Raw genomic sequence first — 20,139 nt, 5'->3', positions numbered from 1 at the left:
GACATACACCGGCGATTGTTCGAATGTATAATACTATAACCAAATATTTGGACTTTCACCGACGTATTTTGTATGTGTTGACATTCTCTAATTTCGGTCTTTCATAGTAACACACATATATATATATATATATGTCATTTGTTATTTTTATTTGTATTTAAATTTTTGTTCTATTTTATTTATATTCGAATATCTTAGCCTGATGATGGCCAACAGATTTGGCTGAAAACATTTGCTTTTTCATTAAATTTTCTCAGCAAATTAAGGTGTTGTGTTTTTTTGATTTACATACTGCTGAGTGAGTGTACCTCAGTTTTTCCTAAATATTCTCACTAAAATGCATATAATATGCATTTTAGTGCATGTTTATATGCATAAAATATTTTAATGCTTATATGCATAAAATATGGTAATTTGAGGGATACAAAGTTACATCATTGGTACCAAGAAAAGCTGTCTTGTAGCTAACTGTAATTTTATTAAATTAAATACAATTAGTACTTGTCCTGTTTTTGCACAAATATTATTTATATATCCCAGATGTATGTATAGTGGAAACTGGTTAACTTAAACTGGGCTAACTTGAAGTCATTTTCTTTCCCTGATTGTCTAGAACAGCATTTCTCAAACTTTTGCTCTTGTGACTCAATATTTGTATGTAATGGTTCCAAGACCCGAATGTTTACAATATAAAATTTTTTAAAAAAAACCTGGTAAACTGGAGTCACTGTATATAAATAAAATGTTGCATTAATGTGGTTGTTAGTTGCATTATTGATAATTTCTACATGTGAAATGTAACATTGAGTATATTTCTGTTAAGAGCAGTTCAGGCCAGTTTTGATTGTAACAAATAACTTGCTTCAACTTCAGATTTTATTATTGAAATTTAACTATTAAAAAACATAAGACTGACAATTGAACCATTCACAGTCCAAATCGACTAAGTCCATTTGTAAATCCTTAATATAATTGTTATTGTTTTCAAATTTTTCGTGTAACTAATTTTATATATCATTATATTAAAACTATGCTTTAATATAATGATATATAAAAATACCTTCTGCAATGTTTATTTAAATTTAAAGTTTAAAGAAAATTTTAAAAAATAATTTATATTATCAATTTTTATACTTTTTGTTTTGTGGAGTTAATTGATTTGGAAAGAGAGTGGCTCAATTGTAAATAAGACCAACTGTTTCAAAATTATTTAGGAGTCTGTTTTACTTTGAAAAATACTACAAGTGCTTCTTATAAACTGAATGAACACTTTTATTAAAATGTACTTTTCAGATTGTAAGAAGATTTTGTCATTTTCATTTTGTATTTACACGAAAAAAAAAATTCCTTAAAAAGTATTTATTAACACAAGTGGATCACTTATGCCATTCCAAATTCATCCATTATTTATATTTTTATAATTTTTTGTTAAGGATAACAATACACCTAAAAGTTTGAATGAACAAGGAAACACATCATTAATGCTAAAATTATAAAATTTTATTGATTGCATTATTATTACAAAAATTATAGTAAATTTCTCAATTTCTTAGTTACTTTCCATCCACTTTGTACTTTGGCAATTTGAAGATGTTGCTAGATAAGGAAAGTAGCAGTTGAGAAAAACTTTAAGTAACAAAGAATTAGTCAGTTGCATGTGCTTGATCATTAATTAACTTCTCATATCCTCTTCTTATCTAGATGAAGAAAAAATAAAAGAGAATGAGAAAATAGAGAGTTGATTAGAATGGCCAAGATCTCATGTGGAGAAAAAGTATAATTCTGTGGGAACAAACTTTCAATGATGTTTTTATAATTTATTATTTGAAGGATATATTTTAAATTTAAAATTGTTGTCAAAATTGCTTTTTTGGAACTAAATGACTTTAAAATACTTATTCAGCTTAATATTTTTTATCTAATAATATCCTTCTTCATAGTATAACATGCAGCTAAACAAATTACAATATATCAACTTGCAATAGAAGTAAACATTTTCTTTCAATATGAAGGCTGCATCTGCTGTTTACATTAGTAAAGAGTCAGTTTTTATTACAGAATTAATAGTAATCTTTCTTAAACACTTCATCGGTAATTTTCATAATTTTTGCTCAAGGTTCATCTTGAATACGAAATGTTGTCATATATGTGTGACAATTTCTGTCAAAACTGTTTTAAAATCACCAACTTCAGCAAAGAGAAAAAGCAATAAATTGTATTCTAATTTTTAAGATTCTCTGTAAATAGGTATGGAGTAGTGGACCACACTGTAAGAAACAAACAGCTATTAGCATGCTATATAAGCCATGGCCAACAAGTCGATTGTGATAGACTGGTTAATCGTTGGCACATTTTTTTGTCGACCACAGATAATATGGCTTTTTAAAATGCAAAAAATGTAATTTTAATATGAATATTAAAACCATAATTTTATTATGGTGGATTATTAAATTTTTATGAAACAAATGTGGAGTAGATCATTAATGCTTTTGACTCCTGAAAGTTGATCACACACCATTATAAGTCAGGCCTGCTATAAATTATTACATCCATATTATTGTATTATTATAGTGATTTGAAATTTTTATCTAGTTCAATACTTCAAAAAAATTGTTCAAGAGCGTTAGAGTAGACAGTTACAGTAGAGTGTCAATTATCTGAATCAATTGGGGACTCGGAAATCAATTTTTCATATAACCGATTATGTATGAAAAAATACATTATTAATATAGTATATTAATATATCCCATGTTTAAATTTTTCTCCATTGCATGACGCTTTGCATTGAATTTTTGTCGATGTTAAGACTAACGAAAATTTTTATAATAATAATCGTTGCTATTGTATTGTTAAAAATTATTTCTTTATTTTGTACAAACAAAATAAATTTATTGAAAAATATAAAAACAAAAAAAAATTATACTTTAAAAAATACTTCAGAAGTTAATCTAGTATCAAAAACGTTCAATTCAGTACCACACAGTCTGACTGGAACGCTTTCAGTTAACTGATGGTTTGGTTGATTGGCATTTGGATAATCAACGCTCTACTGTATTGCTGTTTCTGTATTACTTAAAATAACATAAAATTATAGAAAAATTAAATGTAAAGATTTTTAGGATTATAATATATCATATATATTTTCTAAAAAATCTTAGTATAATATATATATTATATTCAATTTCTATATATATAACTTTTTTCAGGATGCAGGATAAAAATCAAAAATCCAAAGATTCACTTCATCCTTTATTACAAATATTGAAGAAAATTGATGTAGAATTAAGTAATAGTTTGAGTTTATCTGCTACTCCAACTTCTCCATTGGGTCAACTTCGTCCCTATATGAAATGGCTAGAAATATCATGTCATGGAGTGCCATGGTTGGGAGGATGTTTGGTGTGCATCTGGTTGTCGTCCAATCCTGAAACAAAAAGCTTTTTCCTGAATTTATTCCTGGGTAAGTTTTGTATCAATAAAGAGTGTTTGATGTTGCCATTGTTGATAAACATCTTTTGACTTATCACAGGTCTGGTGCTGGATATCATGCTTGTAGCAATACTGAAAGCTAGTATTCGAAGAAAGAGACCTACAAGTAACACAATGGACATGTTTATGACTGTTTCAATTGACAAGTTATCCTGTCCATCTGGACACACGTCTCGAGCTATATTTTTAGGATATATTTTTACACACGAATGCGCTCTTTGGTTACCATTTACAGTTATCATTGTAGCTTGGTGCATAGCTGTATGTATTTCACGAGTGCTATTAGGTCGGCATCATGTGGGAGATATGCTCTTTGGAGTTGTTTTGGGTTATATTGAATATAATTTTTTGTCTTGGATATGGCTGAATTCAGAAAGTGCACAGTACTTCCTAGGTTTCTTCTCAAGTGATTTGTATGATATGGAATGATTGTTAAACAATTATTAAATTTTGTTACATATAGCAAGCTATGTGAATTTCCCATAGCAAGCTGTGGGAAATTCTAAAGTGTATAGTTATATAAATGTAGTCATAGAACAAATTTCCAACTATTATTTTTCTTAATTTTATAAAAACTTCATAAATTCATTTTTATAGTTTATAATCTAGATTAATATTGTCCAATATTTATCTAATATAAATTATTCATTTTGAGTATAAATATTATTAATTTTTAATTTCTAAATAAAACCAGTAAAACTTCAATTACAAAATATTAAAATTAAATTTTTAATAAAATCAATATTCATCTAAGAAATCTCTAGAACAGGAATTTAATCATTCCAGATTATTTGTTTTTAAATTAATATATACTTTTTCTAAGTGATAGATTTTTGTATTTAAAAAGAAAAAATAAACTTTATAAGTCTTAAATGATTATAATAAACTCTTGCATATCAAATATTAGTGCAAAATTCTCAATCCTGATTCATTATTGTGCATTTTTTAATTTATATTTTGCATAAGAATAGAAGTTTATAAAATAAATCCTGTTATGATATAAATTTTTTAAAAATCTTATTCTTTGTTTTTTTATATGTATGTTTTACAGAGTGACCAGAATGTACTGTACTTAATATTCTAGTTATAAATCTATATGCTATACTTTTCTTCATTTTCTGTAGAAGTTTTAATTTTTTTCATGTTTTTTTGTACATTACTTTCAACCAGTGATAAGAAATATAATTTCTGATTATTACCTTTAGGACTTCAACTAACTTTTTGGAAACTGCAATTTACTTAAAACATTTTTTTGAAGATTACTGTAATCATAAAAGTTCAACATGTGTAAATATTGATTACTTTTACCATTGTGACACACCATCCTGTTTATATTGAATTCTTTACCACATATACAGTGAGGGAATGATCATCCAAATGAAAAACCTAAGCTCTTGTGCCACAAAAATCCCAAATCCAACCAACCAATTTAATGAAAGAAGAAAGACTACATTAAATGCAAAATGCTTTCATGTGTCCTGATTCTTCCTATACTATGCTTCACATCATGTGTCAGGCATAGTGTTATCATATATGGCCTTTTTCATTATGGATGATAGATACAATAGATCAACCAGCATGGGTAAAGGATGGAGAACCATATTATGGTTTTTACTATCTATCAAAAGAATTGCAAAATCTGGATTCAATAATGCAGTAATCTGATACTTTATTGTATGAACATCCAGCCTACTCTATAAATATTAATGCAATTAGTGACTTAAGTTTGCAGAGATTGTAAGTTCAATCTTATCCCATGTTAATCATTTTTCTGTACATCTCTAAATTAATAACAGTTATTTTTTATTTGCTCGAATGATAAATATTACAAATCTGTTGAACATGGAGAAATGAACTTTGACAAATTTAACAATTTTTTAAATGCATTTCCAAAGTTTAATTAATTAATTATTGATGATGTAATATATTTAAATCATTAGAAATTCTTACTATATAATTATATAATTTTTATTTTATACATTTCATTTTCTAGCATATGTGATTCCAAAACCTTGCTATAACAACTAAAATCCCTTATAAGGATGGATCAATTAATAACCAGCTGAAAGCAACAGCGTGGAATATATAAACATTTTATTTTAACAGTAATTGCCCTCTGTTGTTCAGCCACTTATCCCAGTGTGTGACACAAGCCTACTTATATACCTTGTTTAAAGAATTTAGTGGGATTTAGCAGAGTGAATTATAGACCATAGCTTGCATTTTGGCATCCAAGAAAACTGCTGCCTTTAAGGGCTTTTTCAGTTCTCCAAAAACATGAAAATTGTAGGTAAACAGTCTAGACTGTACGATGATGTTTAAGCACCTCTGGCTCTGTGAGGACATCCTTTGTCATGAAGCATGCCCTCACAGAGCCAGAAAGATGATCTATTTATGAGTTGGAAAACTCATAAATAGGTTGCCTGCATTGAATTTGCATTTTTAATGTGTGCAAGGTATTGCTGCAGTAACTCAAGAGGGAGATGCTCTAATGATTGAAAAGAGAGTAAGCATCATCTTCCCTGCTGATGTTTGTAGGACATTGTTTTTGCTGAGTAGTAGCAACAATGAATGTTTTCACACATACTAGAATGCTTCATTTTTGAATTGTAATGGAAACACCATGTGACCTCCTATCATGTGATGTAAAAAAATGAACCTTGCAAAGTAAAATGTGTGAAATGCTCCAGTGACAAATCCATCCAGAGTTTGGTCTGTTCTTTGTTGAGAGAATGCGGTACCTGCTGTGCACACACTTTCCTGAAATGCAAATGTTCATGCATAGTAATAAAATCAGTTTACTGCAGTTGCAATGTCATTATCCTGTTACAAACACAACATCTTCCACCATTTGCATATTTTGTGGTGTGGCTGCATGTTGCAGATGTCCTAATTGTTGCTTGTCAGTCTTTCCCAAAAGTTTTTTGTCTATATCTTAACCTGGGCAAGTCTTAGGATGTATGTACCATACACTTGCTGTATTCACCAATGAATTGCAGTGGTCCCACAACCTTCTGCAACTAACAACCTGATTACATCTTATTGCTAAATTCTGGATGCTTCCATTTTCCACCATGATCATGTAAACAAATCATTGAAGCTATTTGATTGATTAAGGCCACCTTACATAAGGATGCACTGTATATTCACATGCAAATTTTTTGCTTTGTGCGACTCTTATTGGCCAGTTATTTATTGATCCACCATTATAACTCAACATTGTGGATTACTAATTACATGTTTCCCATGTCTCTCTAAAGCACTACAGACTGTTAGAAACTTAAATGTAGACTGGTATTAACACTTGCATCTTTTTAGAAACCATTGCTTGTAAAAAAAAAAGGTTGAATATAAGTAAAAAGAGACAGAATAGATAGATCACAAACAACTGCAATGTAATCCAAGTGAATGCATGCACATGTGATTATCTGTGGCCATTCAGTGAACAAATTTGGCAATTGTGGGAATTTTAAATTATTTCATATAATTCTATTCAGGTATCAGAACTTCAGAAATATTATTTTTTATCAGTAATTTTTAAACATTGAAATAATTAATAATTATTTGTAGAAAATATAAAACTTTTTATCATTTATTTTATGATGATAAATTATTATGTTTATTATTTTGAATAAAGTACAAGTAAAAAAAAAGTATGTAATTGAATTTTTATCTAATAATTTGTGGTTTAATATAAAAAACTAACAAACTGTAATTAAATATTTTCATTTAAATTCAGTTATTTTGTTATCAACTTATATATTGAAGTTTATTTTAGTAGGAATTTTAAAAAGATTTATTATGCAATTTTTCTTTGAAATTATTAATTTCAGGATGGAAAGGATAAAATTGATTGGGTAAGATTACAAATGAAGAATTATTGAAGAGAATAGAGCTGTTAAAGAAGATAAGGAAAAGACAACTGTATTAATTAGCAGAATACTGGAGAGTGTGTTGCTAAGATGGTCAAATAGTTGACAACTAAGTCTGTGCTGAGATTCAATTCCAAATCCAGTTGGGATCTTCAGTAATTTTTGGCTTGATAATATCTGCCATTCATCACTAGTGAACCTGCAATAAGCTTGAGTAAATATGTTCAGTGCTCTGTGTAAAAAAGTCAGAGAGGCTATCTTACAATAATTATGTTGAGGAGTATTAATGGCAAGTTTGTTATCAATATATTCCTGATGAGCAAACCCAATTAAACAATTTGAAACATTAATAACTGATAATTTGATGATTAATACACTGGTTTGATCAAAAATTAAAAATCGAAAGAAACATTCACTGCTTCTTTCTAAATATGATGCCAAGTTTCATTCAATTTCAGTCATGCATAAAAATCAGATCAAGATGATTATTGAAATTTCAATTTTAACTAGAAATTAGTTTTTTTAATTTTAAAATCATATTTTTGATTCTGACTCACTTTTTCACTCATCCAAAATAGAGACATGTTGTAGAATTAATGGGATCTTACGTGTTCAAAACAATAATTAAGAAGATATTGTGATAGATTATGTGATGCCTTATGTACAGTACATTTTTTGGCTATTTTGCTCAACTGTTAAATTAGTACAAATGAATTTTGTTGGTTATGAGTATTTAATTTAAAAAAAAGAAATGTAATAATTAAAAAACTTTCAAGATGATGATATGATGCAGAATTAAAATGAAAAAGTTATTGTATATGGAAATAGCACTGCCAAATATTTCACTTGTGGCATTTGTTTTATTTAACAAAATTAAAAATTTGTTTCATGATAAATAAAAGTATATGGCATATATTCAGACCTTAAACAAAATCTTGTCAATATTCTTCTCAAATTTTAAACCACTAAACTTTTTGCAGTTGTATTCAATTTCTTTTCATTTTCAGAGGTTTCATAATCTATCAATTTACTTAATACATTCAGGTTTAGTCCAGATCAAATTCCTGCTGTTTGTTTTTTAAATCTCTGAAATCTCTCAGTAATCCGTGCAAAACTCGTTATATTCAATCCAGCTTTCTATTTGATGGCTTTCTTCAACAATTATTCCAATTCTTAAGAAAGATAAAAATACTGTTTGCTCTATTATACTTTCTCAAGCAACAATAAAGATTTTTGAAATTGTATATATCAGGGGTGGCCAACCTGCGGCTCGCGAGCCACATGCGGCTCTTTGAAGGATTATTTGTGGCTCTCGATAAATGTACCCGAGTTCCCTTTTCATTTTTGTGTTACAGTATTATATTTTAAAAAATTATTATCGTTCCGTATGTGTTTCAAAATGTCTTTTAAATTACTAACAACAAATATGAAAGGCTAAGTGTAACATTGTAACAAATTTCATTTCCGTCCAAGTTAAGAATGATATGACTCATCGAAAACTGCGCAAACGAACATAAACAGTGTCGTAATCGTCCATTATCGACAGACTCCAGACCGATTTTGAATTTGTAAACTGTCATTGCAATGGAAAGTTGACATTGTGCTCTGGAGGGAACAATTTGTATCACTCTTGCTACGGATATAATTTGTAGTTGGAATTTTTTGCATACCTTTTTAATACGTATTTAATTGCGGCTTGCAAAAAATTTCAAATTTTGAAAAATGGCTCAGACTATCAAGGAGCTTGGCCACCCTGGGTATATATTGTAGAATTTATTCTCCATTATCAAGTAAGCTTTTACCCATTTAACATCTCTTGACAACAATGAATTTGATACAAGCTTTATTGGGCTGCATTTGAAAAAATTGTTGACCTATAAATTCCCACTGTTGTCTGTCTTAATATTAAGAATAGTTAGATAGATGTAAGCTGAAACCAGATATGGAAAGTTAGGGGCAGGAGGCCCCAATTAACTATATATGAACTTCTGGTCAGATCAGAAGTCTCATGAATTCACTTCAAAAATTTTTCCCTGAAAGGAGTTAGATAGTAATAGTCATACCAGTCATCTAACAGGAAAAGTATGATGTGCAGGAGCAAGACACCACTAATTTGAGGTAGAGAGAATATATTTTAAATTTAAAAAATATGATTAAAAATTGCAGCATTCATTGCTCATCTTATTATTTTTTTTTTAGTACAATTGGAAACTTCTTATATAAGAAATGATTTAAAAAATAAGCAGTGCTTTTTGATTCCATCTTACCTAATATTCTTAGAATACTTTGAATATGATATTGACCCATCACTTAATAATTAAGCCATGAATGATTTCTTGTTAAAAACATGTAAAATTAAAATAGATGATTATGTTTTCCTTGACTTTGTTCCTTTATGTGGCATTCAAAAGGGTTCAATTCTCAGTAGTCTTTTCTTTTCACATCTTAATCACCTCCTTTGCCACTTTAAATCTCATATTGTAGCTTATGCCAATTACATTAAATTTTGTTCCAATTCATCAATCTTACAATCCAACAACCTTTTGGTGAAAAATTAATTAAATCTGCTAATCTGAAAATTAATGTAAAAAACTGTGTTTATGTGTTTTGTTCTGATCTGCAATCCTCCCTTACCTGCTTTTACATTGACTCTGTTCCCATTATGTTATATCTTTTAATGATTTGGGCATAATTTTTGATAATCTTATTTTAAAACTCACATTGTTAAGTTGGTTACATCTTTTCTAAAAGTGCCTTGAGGGCTATTTTTTTTTTTAACCAACTTTCAGTCTTGTATTGATTACAGAATGTCCATTTTGACTGACAGTACCATCCCTTTTGGACAAGTTTGCTCATGCTCCAGATAAGATTTATTTTTCTTTTAACAAATTATGCAACTTACTCTATACTCAAGATCCTAGCATTGCTAGGGTTAGACTGGGTTTTCCATTATTCTTTGAGTGGATAAAATATTTTGATTATTAAAAAATTTGTAATAAAACAAATGATCTCATTTATTCAGATTGGCTTTCTTTGTGAATACCTCCAAGAAATCTATGCTTGCAAACTTCTTTGTTTGATATAAGCTTAAGAGAAAAATCTTTATTTCTTGCAATCTAAATTAATATGTAAAAAGGTGTTGTATAATTTTTATGTATTTAGTTTATTTTTTATATATATTTGATTACTTTTGTTTTTGAGTGAATCCCAAAATTTGGTCATGGTGCATCTTAAAATTTACTATATTTCAGTTCTATTTGGTGTATGCTCTTGAGGTTCAAAAGTTTTGAACATTAATTTATTATACTATGATTTTTCAATATTGCAGTTTATTCAGGTTATTAGCACTATTGTGTACTTATTTTTTTTGTTCAGTGTTTTGAAATAAATGTTTGAAATTTTTAACTTTAAATATGTGCTCTAGAAAAAGTAATGATTTTATTTGGATTTTCAAGCCAGATAAATTAGTTTAAAAAACTGTTATTGGCACTAAAACAGTCTTTTTTCCTATCCATCATAGCTTTATAGGTCCACAATGAGAACAATTGGATGGCACAAGATAGATCCAACATTTCCAAGTTGACCCACCTTGAATCTGGGTTTCTAGAGCAGCAGTCAGTAGTGAAGATCATTTCTAAATCTTGCCTAAAAGTTTTTCCTCAAATTTGAGAAAAAACATACAATGGTCTTTTTCAAAGAGAATGTTGAATCTTAAAGATCTTGAAAATCTAGAGCAAATATCTATGTAGTGTTCTCAAGCTGGGCCATAGTATTTTGTAACTTTTAACAAGTTCAAAGAAACAGAGTTCATATTCTGTTATGTATCAAACTGTTTGCATATAAATAAATCATCACTTCATGTAATAAAATAAGAAAATTACACAAGATTGTAAACCTTAGTTTCTATTCAACAAAAGAAATTTCTAATAGATATTTTTAAATTTTGATCAGCTGCTCTTGTTTATAAATAATGCCATTCTTTAAACAAAATATTTTATTTACAAAATTACATTTCATGAAAATTTTCAAGTTATTTTCCATTTGTCTGCTTTTGTTTCAACAAAATTTACCAGACCAGAACCAAGAATACTGAAATCTTCAATAATAGCTTCCACATTTAAAATGACTTTTGGAGGTTGCATTTCACGTATTTTTCGACAGCTAAGATATGACACCTGTTTAAAATGCAATAAAATTTATGAGTAATATAGATTAAAAAATCTATTTAGAGTGAGTACTTAGCAAGAACAATTATTAATAATATAATAAAGTCTATGGATTTGTTTGGTATCTTTCTCCAGATAGCACTACTACTAAAAATAACAATAAACGCATTGGATATAATAAAATCATCATCATCAATAATACAAAGTCATATTGTTTACCAGATGGTGCTATTTCATACCATGATGCTTCATGGTATGTCGATGTCCAAAAGAAAGCAAAGCAAGGAATCCTTTTACCAGACTACAGAATTTTTGATATAATTTCATATCTGGGACACAAATGGCAGAAACATCTACAGTTATGATCTGCCATGTTGTGTCAGGCTGACAAGTGAGTAGTGTTTGATGGAAACATAAACTAAGGGAAGGGATGGAATAAATACATCTCACTGTAACATATTAACAAGGAAGCTCTGACTGGGATAAAAAGATTGAACATTAACTACATAGTTCACTGCCATGCTTGGTGAGAAACTATGTAGTCTTTAATAATAATTAACTTTGTTTCCCAGTTACATCTATTATTGCTTGTTCATGTACTGTACACCATCATGTAATACTGTAAAAAAATGATAGTATAAGAGAAAAATGTAAAGTAATATTCCCTATGAATGTAAGCAATTCAGCATAAAAAGCACTACCTTTAACCTAATAATTAACAGTAGTCATTATTTCTATGTACAAATAATTTTCCTTCATTGAATTAAACCCTCCTCTTAATACAAATTGTGAAAAATATTTAGAAAATATTCTTTGATAATTATCTGATATATAAAGAATGAACTTTGTTCTGTTTTTGATTTTTTCCATATCAATAAAGTACTTAAAATGATTTTAATGATGTCATTTGTATAATTGTAAATGCCAGTTATATAAAGTCAGATTCTTGTAAAGATATTCCACAATTGCTATATTGACCATTAAAGTCCTTGAAAAAGTAAGCATAAACATTAACCACATTTGCAAATTACTTTTTTCCCAATGAATTTCAACTATGGTGTATTTGTTTTTTATTCATGGAAATAAAGTTCATTCTTTGTATATTTCTTCAGTTCTGTTTGATATCTTTATTAACTGGCATAACTAACATTTTATGATATGTGAAATTTAATGTTCTGACATCTGAAAAATATAATTTCTGAAGTTTGCAACTGTTTGCTGCAGCTGTAACTTTAAATTTTATAAGCATCAGACAATTAAAAATTAAGATTTCATGTATAGTGATGGCATTGTATTTGTATACAGGATACATAGTAAAGTCCTTGTACCCCATGTAACTGACAAGTGCTAATAGTCACTTTACTACTATATTTTGGCAGAATGACCAGCATGCCCATTAAACTGCAACTAATTAATTAATTAATTTCTTTATTTTAATCAGATCTAACAAAACTAGTTGTTAATTAAATGTTAAAGAAAACATTATTCCCAGTACAATAATATAACAACATCGTAACTTGACTGACGTAAACAAAAACTCTTCCTGATTTTAAAAGACAATAGTGAGGTTGAGGCCAAAGTTTTAAATGCAAAAATGTGTATGTCAGACATTCAGCACTGCTTTCCTGTAAGTCTAGAAGTTTGTCAGTGGAATCATGCTCAACATTCCAAACACCATTGTTAAACTTCTAGGCTTACAGGAAAGCAGTGCTGAGTGTCTGACATACACGTTTTGCATTTAAAACTTTGGCCTCAACCTCTCCATTAAAACAATTAATGACGTAGTAGTAGATAGTAGATAGTCAGTCAGTGTGAGTTACACTGACCATCCACCCCACCTTAAATCTAATAACACCTTCCAAATTTCACACAAAGCCTATGTTAATGGATATAAGATGAGAATTTACAGCCAGTTTCTTAAATTTAATATGTTTATTTCTACATTTTTGAATCAAATAACAAAATATACATTAAAAAAAACACTTTCAAAATTATACGAGTACAATTACACGTATTTTACATTGTTAGAAAAAAGACAAAATGAAGAAATTACACATATAATTATAGTTTTTGATGTAATGCTGACAGTTTCACAGTTTTTGAATAAAAACTTGTTCTTATAATGTGATTTTTTAAGAGGGATGTATAACCTCATTTAAAACGGCATGCCAGCTTTTACCGTACGGAAATATCTAACTGACTGATTTCATGGTCTCCCAGATAGACCGGCATGCTGATCATTTTGCAAAAATACAGTATAACTATAAGTATTCATGTTTTTAACTGTAGCTATGTGCTATGATATTGCTTTCAGCACTCATTTCTCAAACAATGCACAATATGAAAAAAGTCAGTTAAAAAGTTGTAGAGCATAACCCATTTAGTATGAAAGGTCACACTGTGTACATGAATAGCATGAATAAGAAGTATAAAATGCTAATTTGTTGGTATTCAATTCTCATCAATGCTATGTCACTAATCACATCACACAGCATGGGAAGTGAAACCACATGTTAGATGTACAGTATTATTCCAATGAGATGCTTTAAGCTCAAAACAATGTGTATTTCCTATTCTGTCTCTATTTCTCGTAATTTGCTGCTTTGTGATGCAGAATTGACAAATGGAATACTGTAAGGTCTCTTTTTATGCGGATTATTTTTATGCGATTTTGAAGTTGTGCGGTTTGTATTTTATCCAAAAATTTCTTGGACAAACATACATATAGGCTTATTTAGGAAGTCCGCGTATAGACAGTCTCCAAAAATCGTGGAACGCTCAAAGCTCACTCCATTTGTTCCACTGACATATAACGTTTATGGATGTAAAGGACAGCTAGATCTACCCTAATCGCTTTAGTTCCTAGCAATTTTTGATATAAATGTAATTAAACATAAAAAATATTTAAAACTGGAAAAAAAACGAAAGAAATGTGTTAATTTTGAAGAAAAAGCTTCAAAGTTTAACTTCCTTTGTCTCGCCCTTCTGTGAAATTTAACACCGATGATTCATTGTTTACACATCTGGATGACCTTGAACACAGCTGGAGTTGGATTTCCCAGGCATTCTCATAGACGTGGCGGGAGGACAAGGATTTAAAGTAGGGTGAACACTAGCTGGCCGTATATTTTTAAAAAATTTGGAGACTTAAAAAACATTCCAAAAATTCAAAAAATAAAAAATTTCAAAAATCCTTAAGGACAGTGTTTTATGTAACGCTATGTAACCTGCCCGAGTTAACTCGGGCGCGGAACTAAAGGGGTCTTAATTAACTCTTCACATCCAGATGTCAGTGATTTGTTTTTAGAGTGAGCTTTTGCAATTCAGGGATTCCCCTTGTACATGATACCATCGACAAGTCGCTATTACGTCATTCTGAGTTTTGCATTGAAAGGTATAAACGGTAATTGTTTTGAAATTAAATTTTATTTAAGCGATGTTTTGTTCATTTTTATAATAAGTAGCGAGTTTAAATTTTGCTGATTTCAAGTTGCAGTAATAAGCAGCCTATTTCTTTTAATTTCTGCAAACTTTTTTTATGCGGTTTTAAGTTAATTTTAACTCGTTGTTTTGGTTTTATGCGATTTTAGAAAATTACGGAACATATCCCTACTTTTTCAAGGCAAGTAAAGTCTTTTTTTATGTGAATTTTTTATATGCACTTTTCTGTAGAACGTATCCACCGCATAAAACGAGACCTTACAGTACCAGTAAATTAGCATTTCATGCTTTCTATTCATATATGAAGGGTGTCATGTTCTCAAACTTTGTAATTGTCTTTTTTCTGTATCATGCATTGTTTTCCAGATAGGAGGACTAACTTCTAAATTTTACTGCTAGAGGCACTGTGAGCAGTCTTGTCTTGTAGTACATCTATAGTTATAGTAAAGTGACTAAAACATATAACTATAGTTATGAATATGATATAGTTAAATCCATTTATATGAATTTATAAGGGCTTTATTAAGCATGCTGTATATTCTATCCAAAAACACTAAAAACTTAAGAATTTTTTTTTCTTTAGATAGCTATTGAGAATGTAAAATATAGTTATAAAACAAACAACGCCCTAATAATCAAACCAACAACAATCATTACTTGTGTTGTATATAGTTCAAACCCTGCTTTGATTGTTAGAGTTTAGAGTACTTCCATAAAAAAAATAATTGTTTTCATATAACATACCTTGATATCCTGTGCTTCAAAAGCTTTAGGTTTCCATAATACATATATTGCATCACCACCACAATGATCATAAAAGAAAAGTGCTATCTCTTCAAAGCAAGCCTTAAATAAATTAAAGGAGATTAATGGCAGTTTATGTAAGAGAGAAAGGAAAAATTCAACAAAATACCCTTAATTCTTTCAAGTAGCAGAGAACTGGATCAAAATTAACTATCGGCATCTTTTCATTATTAACATATTTATATTTTTTGTAAATGGGTGGATTGAATTTTGAAGTGATGTCGATGGCCTGATAATATTTTGGCACATAATAAGGATTTAAATGTATTATGATGTCATAGAGACCAATGGGAGGACGAAATATTTGCTAAAAAAAGAAATTTTTGTATTAAACAAAATATTAATGATATCTTTTTACAAAACATTTTAATTAGAGATTACAGTTAAAAAATAATACAGTTAATTAGAGATTACAGTTAGTAAAATATATTAATAGCCAGATTGACTTGCTATTAACAATAGGTTTGTTTCCATCTATTGAAAGTTATACAATTGGGGTCAAATAAACCATTTCTGAATAGAACATTGATCAGTCATTGGGCTACAATTTTTTCAAATTGAAGCCCAGTGAACATATTTAAAGTATCATTTTTTATTAGAAATTGAAAATTAAGGCAACTGGATCCCAAACAAAACAAAAAAAAATCCAGTTCTATATCAGGTGAGAGGAAAAAAAATAAACTTTTTTTTTTAGGATGGCATAGGACTGATATTTTGACTACTGTCCTTGATAGAAAATATGAATTCTTCAGACTATGAAATACTACTACATCTATAAAAATTTGGAACACTAGTAATATGCTGATCAAAGATTTATTATATGCATAGAGATCCTTAATGAAAAACTGTAATGTTAATTAAATATTCTTTAACAAATATTAATATATTTACTAGCTCAAATGCTTAAAGAGAATTAATTTTAGATAGAATATGTATAAAATATAAAAAAATTCCAAACTAAATGCTACAAACAATATAAAAAAAATTTCTGAAGTCTCCATACCTTAGTGTCACATGGTTCACAGTTAATAAAGTGGTCATGAAGCGTTTTATAAGCATTCTTTGATAATTTTATTAAATGGTGAAGGATAATTGCATTAGGAGATGGTTTAGTCCAAGTAATTCCATCTTTGTCAAATGGTGTAGCAATAACCATTGCAGGTAAAGTGGAACGATTAAGAGTAAACTTAGATTGAATTTCTGAACATTCTTCTCCTATGAAATTTCAAAAATAATAGTAAACATAATTATAAAGATATGCTAATATAATAATAATCTCTTTATATTGTAAATGTAGTGTTATTATTTTGCACTAAATAAGTTTATTTTAATATATGATACTCTGTTTATAACTATGAAAGATTTTTACATTTTTAACTTTTTACATTGAAAAAATTTATATTTCTAGTTATGTTATTTGCTCTGATCTTTGTTCTTAGTACTAGTAAGTCCTAAGATTTAAGAATCTCATGCCAATCATGGATTTGATAGCATATAGTGTGGAGTGGTTTGTTAGTGAGGAAGAGGGTTCTCAATATACCCAAAGTTAATCATCTATGAAAATTTGTGAGGATCCAATTCTGGATGGCAAAACAGTTTTAACAACTGAAAGCTCTTTTTTGGTTAAAGGTTTCCTGAAACATTTGAATTTAAAGATAATTATAATAGGTTCAAGAGATTCTCAAAATCATTTTGTATTAAAGTCTGTTCAAATAATTTTTGTTCTACTTAGCAATAAAAAGAACAAATTTGAAGATTTTCCTCATAGATTACTAGAAAAATTTCCATAGTAGATTATAAACAGAAAGCACTTATCTTAAATAGCACTTATTTAGTTAGGTCTTAAAATGTGAAATTCAGCAAATTTCAAAAATAGCTACACAAAGATGTATTTATAATTAATAATAATAAAATATATAGATTTTGAGGTTCAGTTAAATTCCTTATTTCATTAGGTTTAGATTTAAAAACATTATGAGTTTAATTTGAGTTATAAGTAATAAGCTAAAGCCATCTTCATGTTATTATGCATGTGATCTATTTTCCATCATAATTTAATATTTGATCATGATAACAATTTCATAGATCATACAGAAGATTCAAATTTGGTTACTAAACCTGAAGCAAGCTTCTTAAATAAGCTGAAAACATTCATTTTTCTACATAAATTGCTGGAAAGTAGTATTGGTGTTTATTTTGTAATTCATCTTCATTCTACCTGTGATAATTGATTAGAGCAGATTTAACATGATAAATTACACCACACAAGATCCCCTGCTTTTATTATCTAATTCAGTTTCTGTAGAACAGTTATTAGAGCTTCATTATGACAACTCACATTTCTCATAGGTTCAGTGTCAAACTGAAGTTGTAAGAAATATAGTTTGAACTATATAATGTTCCATATTGAGAAGACCAACAAAAAGTAAAAGACTGACACACAGATTTTCTGTTATGATTATTAAATGCTGTATTTAAACATGCAAGGAGTTATAAAGGAGTTATGTACTGCATAAAATAAACCATATTTTATAAATAAGAAAAGAAACAGAACTAGACACCTTAACAGAGAATAACTGTATTTAAACAAACATTTTGGATTTATTTAATGGGTCATTATTAGGTTACAAAACATTACATTACATTACAAAAATTTATGTAAAATGATTTAACAATCTGAATCAAATTTGGTATACAGTTCTTTTTCCTTTCTAAATAACAAGTCATGAAATTCTCTTTAATAGTTAAAAAATATTCAGAGATTGTTTGCATTGAAAAACTTTTTGAGAATAAGACAAAAATTATATCTAAACTCACCCTTTAGTTCTTGATTAAAATTTACAATTAATGCTGAGGATTTCCAGTCATATGTATGAAGAAGATGAAGAAAACGTAAAAAAGCAACTTGAGGACAGCTGTTATAATAGTAAAATGATAAATAAAATATAGCTTAAAAGCAAATATAATCATTTAAAATTTTTAGATAACTTACTTTGGTGTAGAAAATGGAAATGGTGATAGATATATATAAGCCATTAATAATTCCACACAGGGATCTGATATAAAATCACTTAACAACTGAGAACATATCCAACGTTTTGCCAGCCGACAGGCAGAACCATAAATATTATTCTGTTGCTGTAAGCTGAAATTTATATAAGCAATATGAAAATCAATCTGTTTTATTTTAATTGAAAAGCAAGATTAGTAAGAGATAAGATACAAAGTTCATCATTTGTACTCATAATTTTTGTTTTGTATAAATAACAGGTGATCATAAAATAACATGAACAACTAGTGGCAATTGTGGAAGTGTAGAAAGTGAGAAATCAATTGAAACTTTTGCAGGATAAGTACAGGGTGACATGTGTTCTTGATACATGAAAATAAGGGTAGAACACATAATATGGTTACATTTAACATAACTATATATCAAAAGTTTTCAATACAAACACCAGATATTTGCAATGTCATGAGATTTTGCATGACAGAAAACTGCTTAAAGTGTTGGAAGAGTGATATCTCTTGTTTTTCATTCTATATACAGTGTTTGAACAATGAAGAGTGAGCTAGTTAATATCCACAAGACTCATACAGGTTTGTGAATGAAGCAGTAGCATTGTAGCTGAAGCTTACTGTAATGACAGCTGCAGGGTATAAAATCATCTGTTGAGCAAAATTCAAAGCATGCATTCTCCACAACAAATTTTGTTGTAGGTATTGGTTCACTCACTTCCCATTGTTCAAACATCAAAAATGAAAACTAAAGGCAAAACTTTGAAGGTTTCTGGAAAAATTGCAATAGAGATGAATATGTGCAGTGCATAAAAATGTTTCATAAAAAGATGTGCTCAGTAAGTGCAGACAAATGAAAGCTGTTGGATGAGTTTGAAATTACAATTTAATATCAACAAACAGGCTTCATCAGTTTTCAAATTGACTTTAAAACACACAGTCTGTGTAGGAAATAGTTTTAAAAATATAATTTGTAGACAAAAAATTTGATAAGTAATTGCATTTTATCTCTAATGTTTATAGAACTCTAAAGCTTGTAACATTTTAAAATACACTGGTGGAAATTGAAAGTGTTACACCCACCCAGTATTGTCGAAGACATATCAAATTGGGGAAAAAGAATCTCTTTTTGAAGGGTATTGAATGATCAAAAATTATATGGAGTACATACAGTGGTATGGAAATTATGGAGACATTTGTGCAAAATTGCTATAGTGTTTAGTTTATAAGTTGTGAACTGTGTTATGGAACATGACTTTTTTTGTTCCAGTTTATTAGGGTGCGTTTACTTCTGAGTTAGCAGTGCTAATTCTGATAACCGGATGTGACGTCATTAGCACGTTTATTCGTGC

The 20,139-nt window shown here is 28.8% G+C and overlaps 2 protein-coding genes across 2 annotated transcripts in view; one reads left to right on the top strand and one right to left on the bottom strand.

Annotated features, from left to right (window-relative positions):
- Window positions 1-6,861, top strand: part of LOC111618363 (phospholipid phosphatase 6-like) — a 37,560-nt gene extending 30,699 nt beyond the window's left edge. Inside the window, exons 2-3 of the mRNA XM_023359874.1 lie at window positions 3,207-3,460; window positions 3,530-6,861. Coding sequence (XP_023215642.1) covers window positions 3,208-3,460; window positions 3,530-3,918 — 642 coding nt within the window. The 5' untranslated portion in view covers window position 3,207 and the 3' untranslated portion in view covers window positions 3,919-6,861. The remainder of the gene's footprint in view (window positions 1-3,206; window positions 3,461-3,529) is intronic.
- A 4,510-nt stretch (window positions 6,862-11,371) lies between these two features.
- Window positions 11,372-20,139, bottom strand: part of LOC111618362 (nucleolar protein 6-like) — a 34,028-nt gene continuing 25,260 nt past the window's right edge. Inside the window, exons 18-23 of the mRNA XM_023359873.1 lie at window positions 18,765-18,917; window positions 18,590-18,687; window positions 16,776-16,987; window positions 15,882-16,079; window positions 15,713-15,814; window positions 11,372-11,536 (exon numbers count right to left, since the gene is read on the bottom strand). Coding sequence (XP_023215641.1) covers window positions 11,387-11,536; window positions 15,713-15,814; window positions 15,882-16,079; window positions 16,776-16,987; window positions 18,590-18,687; window positions 18,765-18,917 — 913 coding nt within the window. The 3' untranslated portion in view covers window positions 11,372-11,386. The remainder of the gene's footprint in view (window positions 11,537-15,712; window positions 15,815-15,881; window positions 16,080-16,775; window positions 16,988-18,589; window positions 18,688-18,764; window positions 18,918-20,139) is intronic.

The sequence above is a fragment of the Centruroides sculpturatus genome, unplaced genomic scaffold (assembly GCF_000671375.1).
Source record: "Centruroides sculpturatus isolate CEXI.00-Female unplaced genomic scaffold, Cexi_2.0 scaffold189, whole genome shotgun sequence".
NCBI lineage: Eukaryota > Metazoa > Arthropoda > Arachnida > Scorpiones > Buthidae > Centruroides > Centruroides sculpturatus.
The sequence above is the reverse complement of the archived record's forward strand: the minus strand, read 5'-3'. Positions and strand labels throughout refer to the sequence as shown.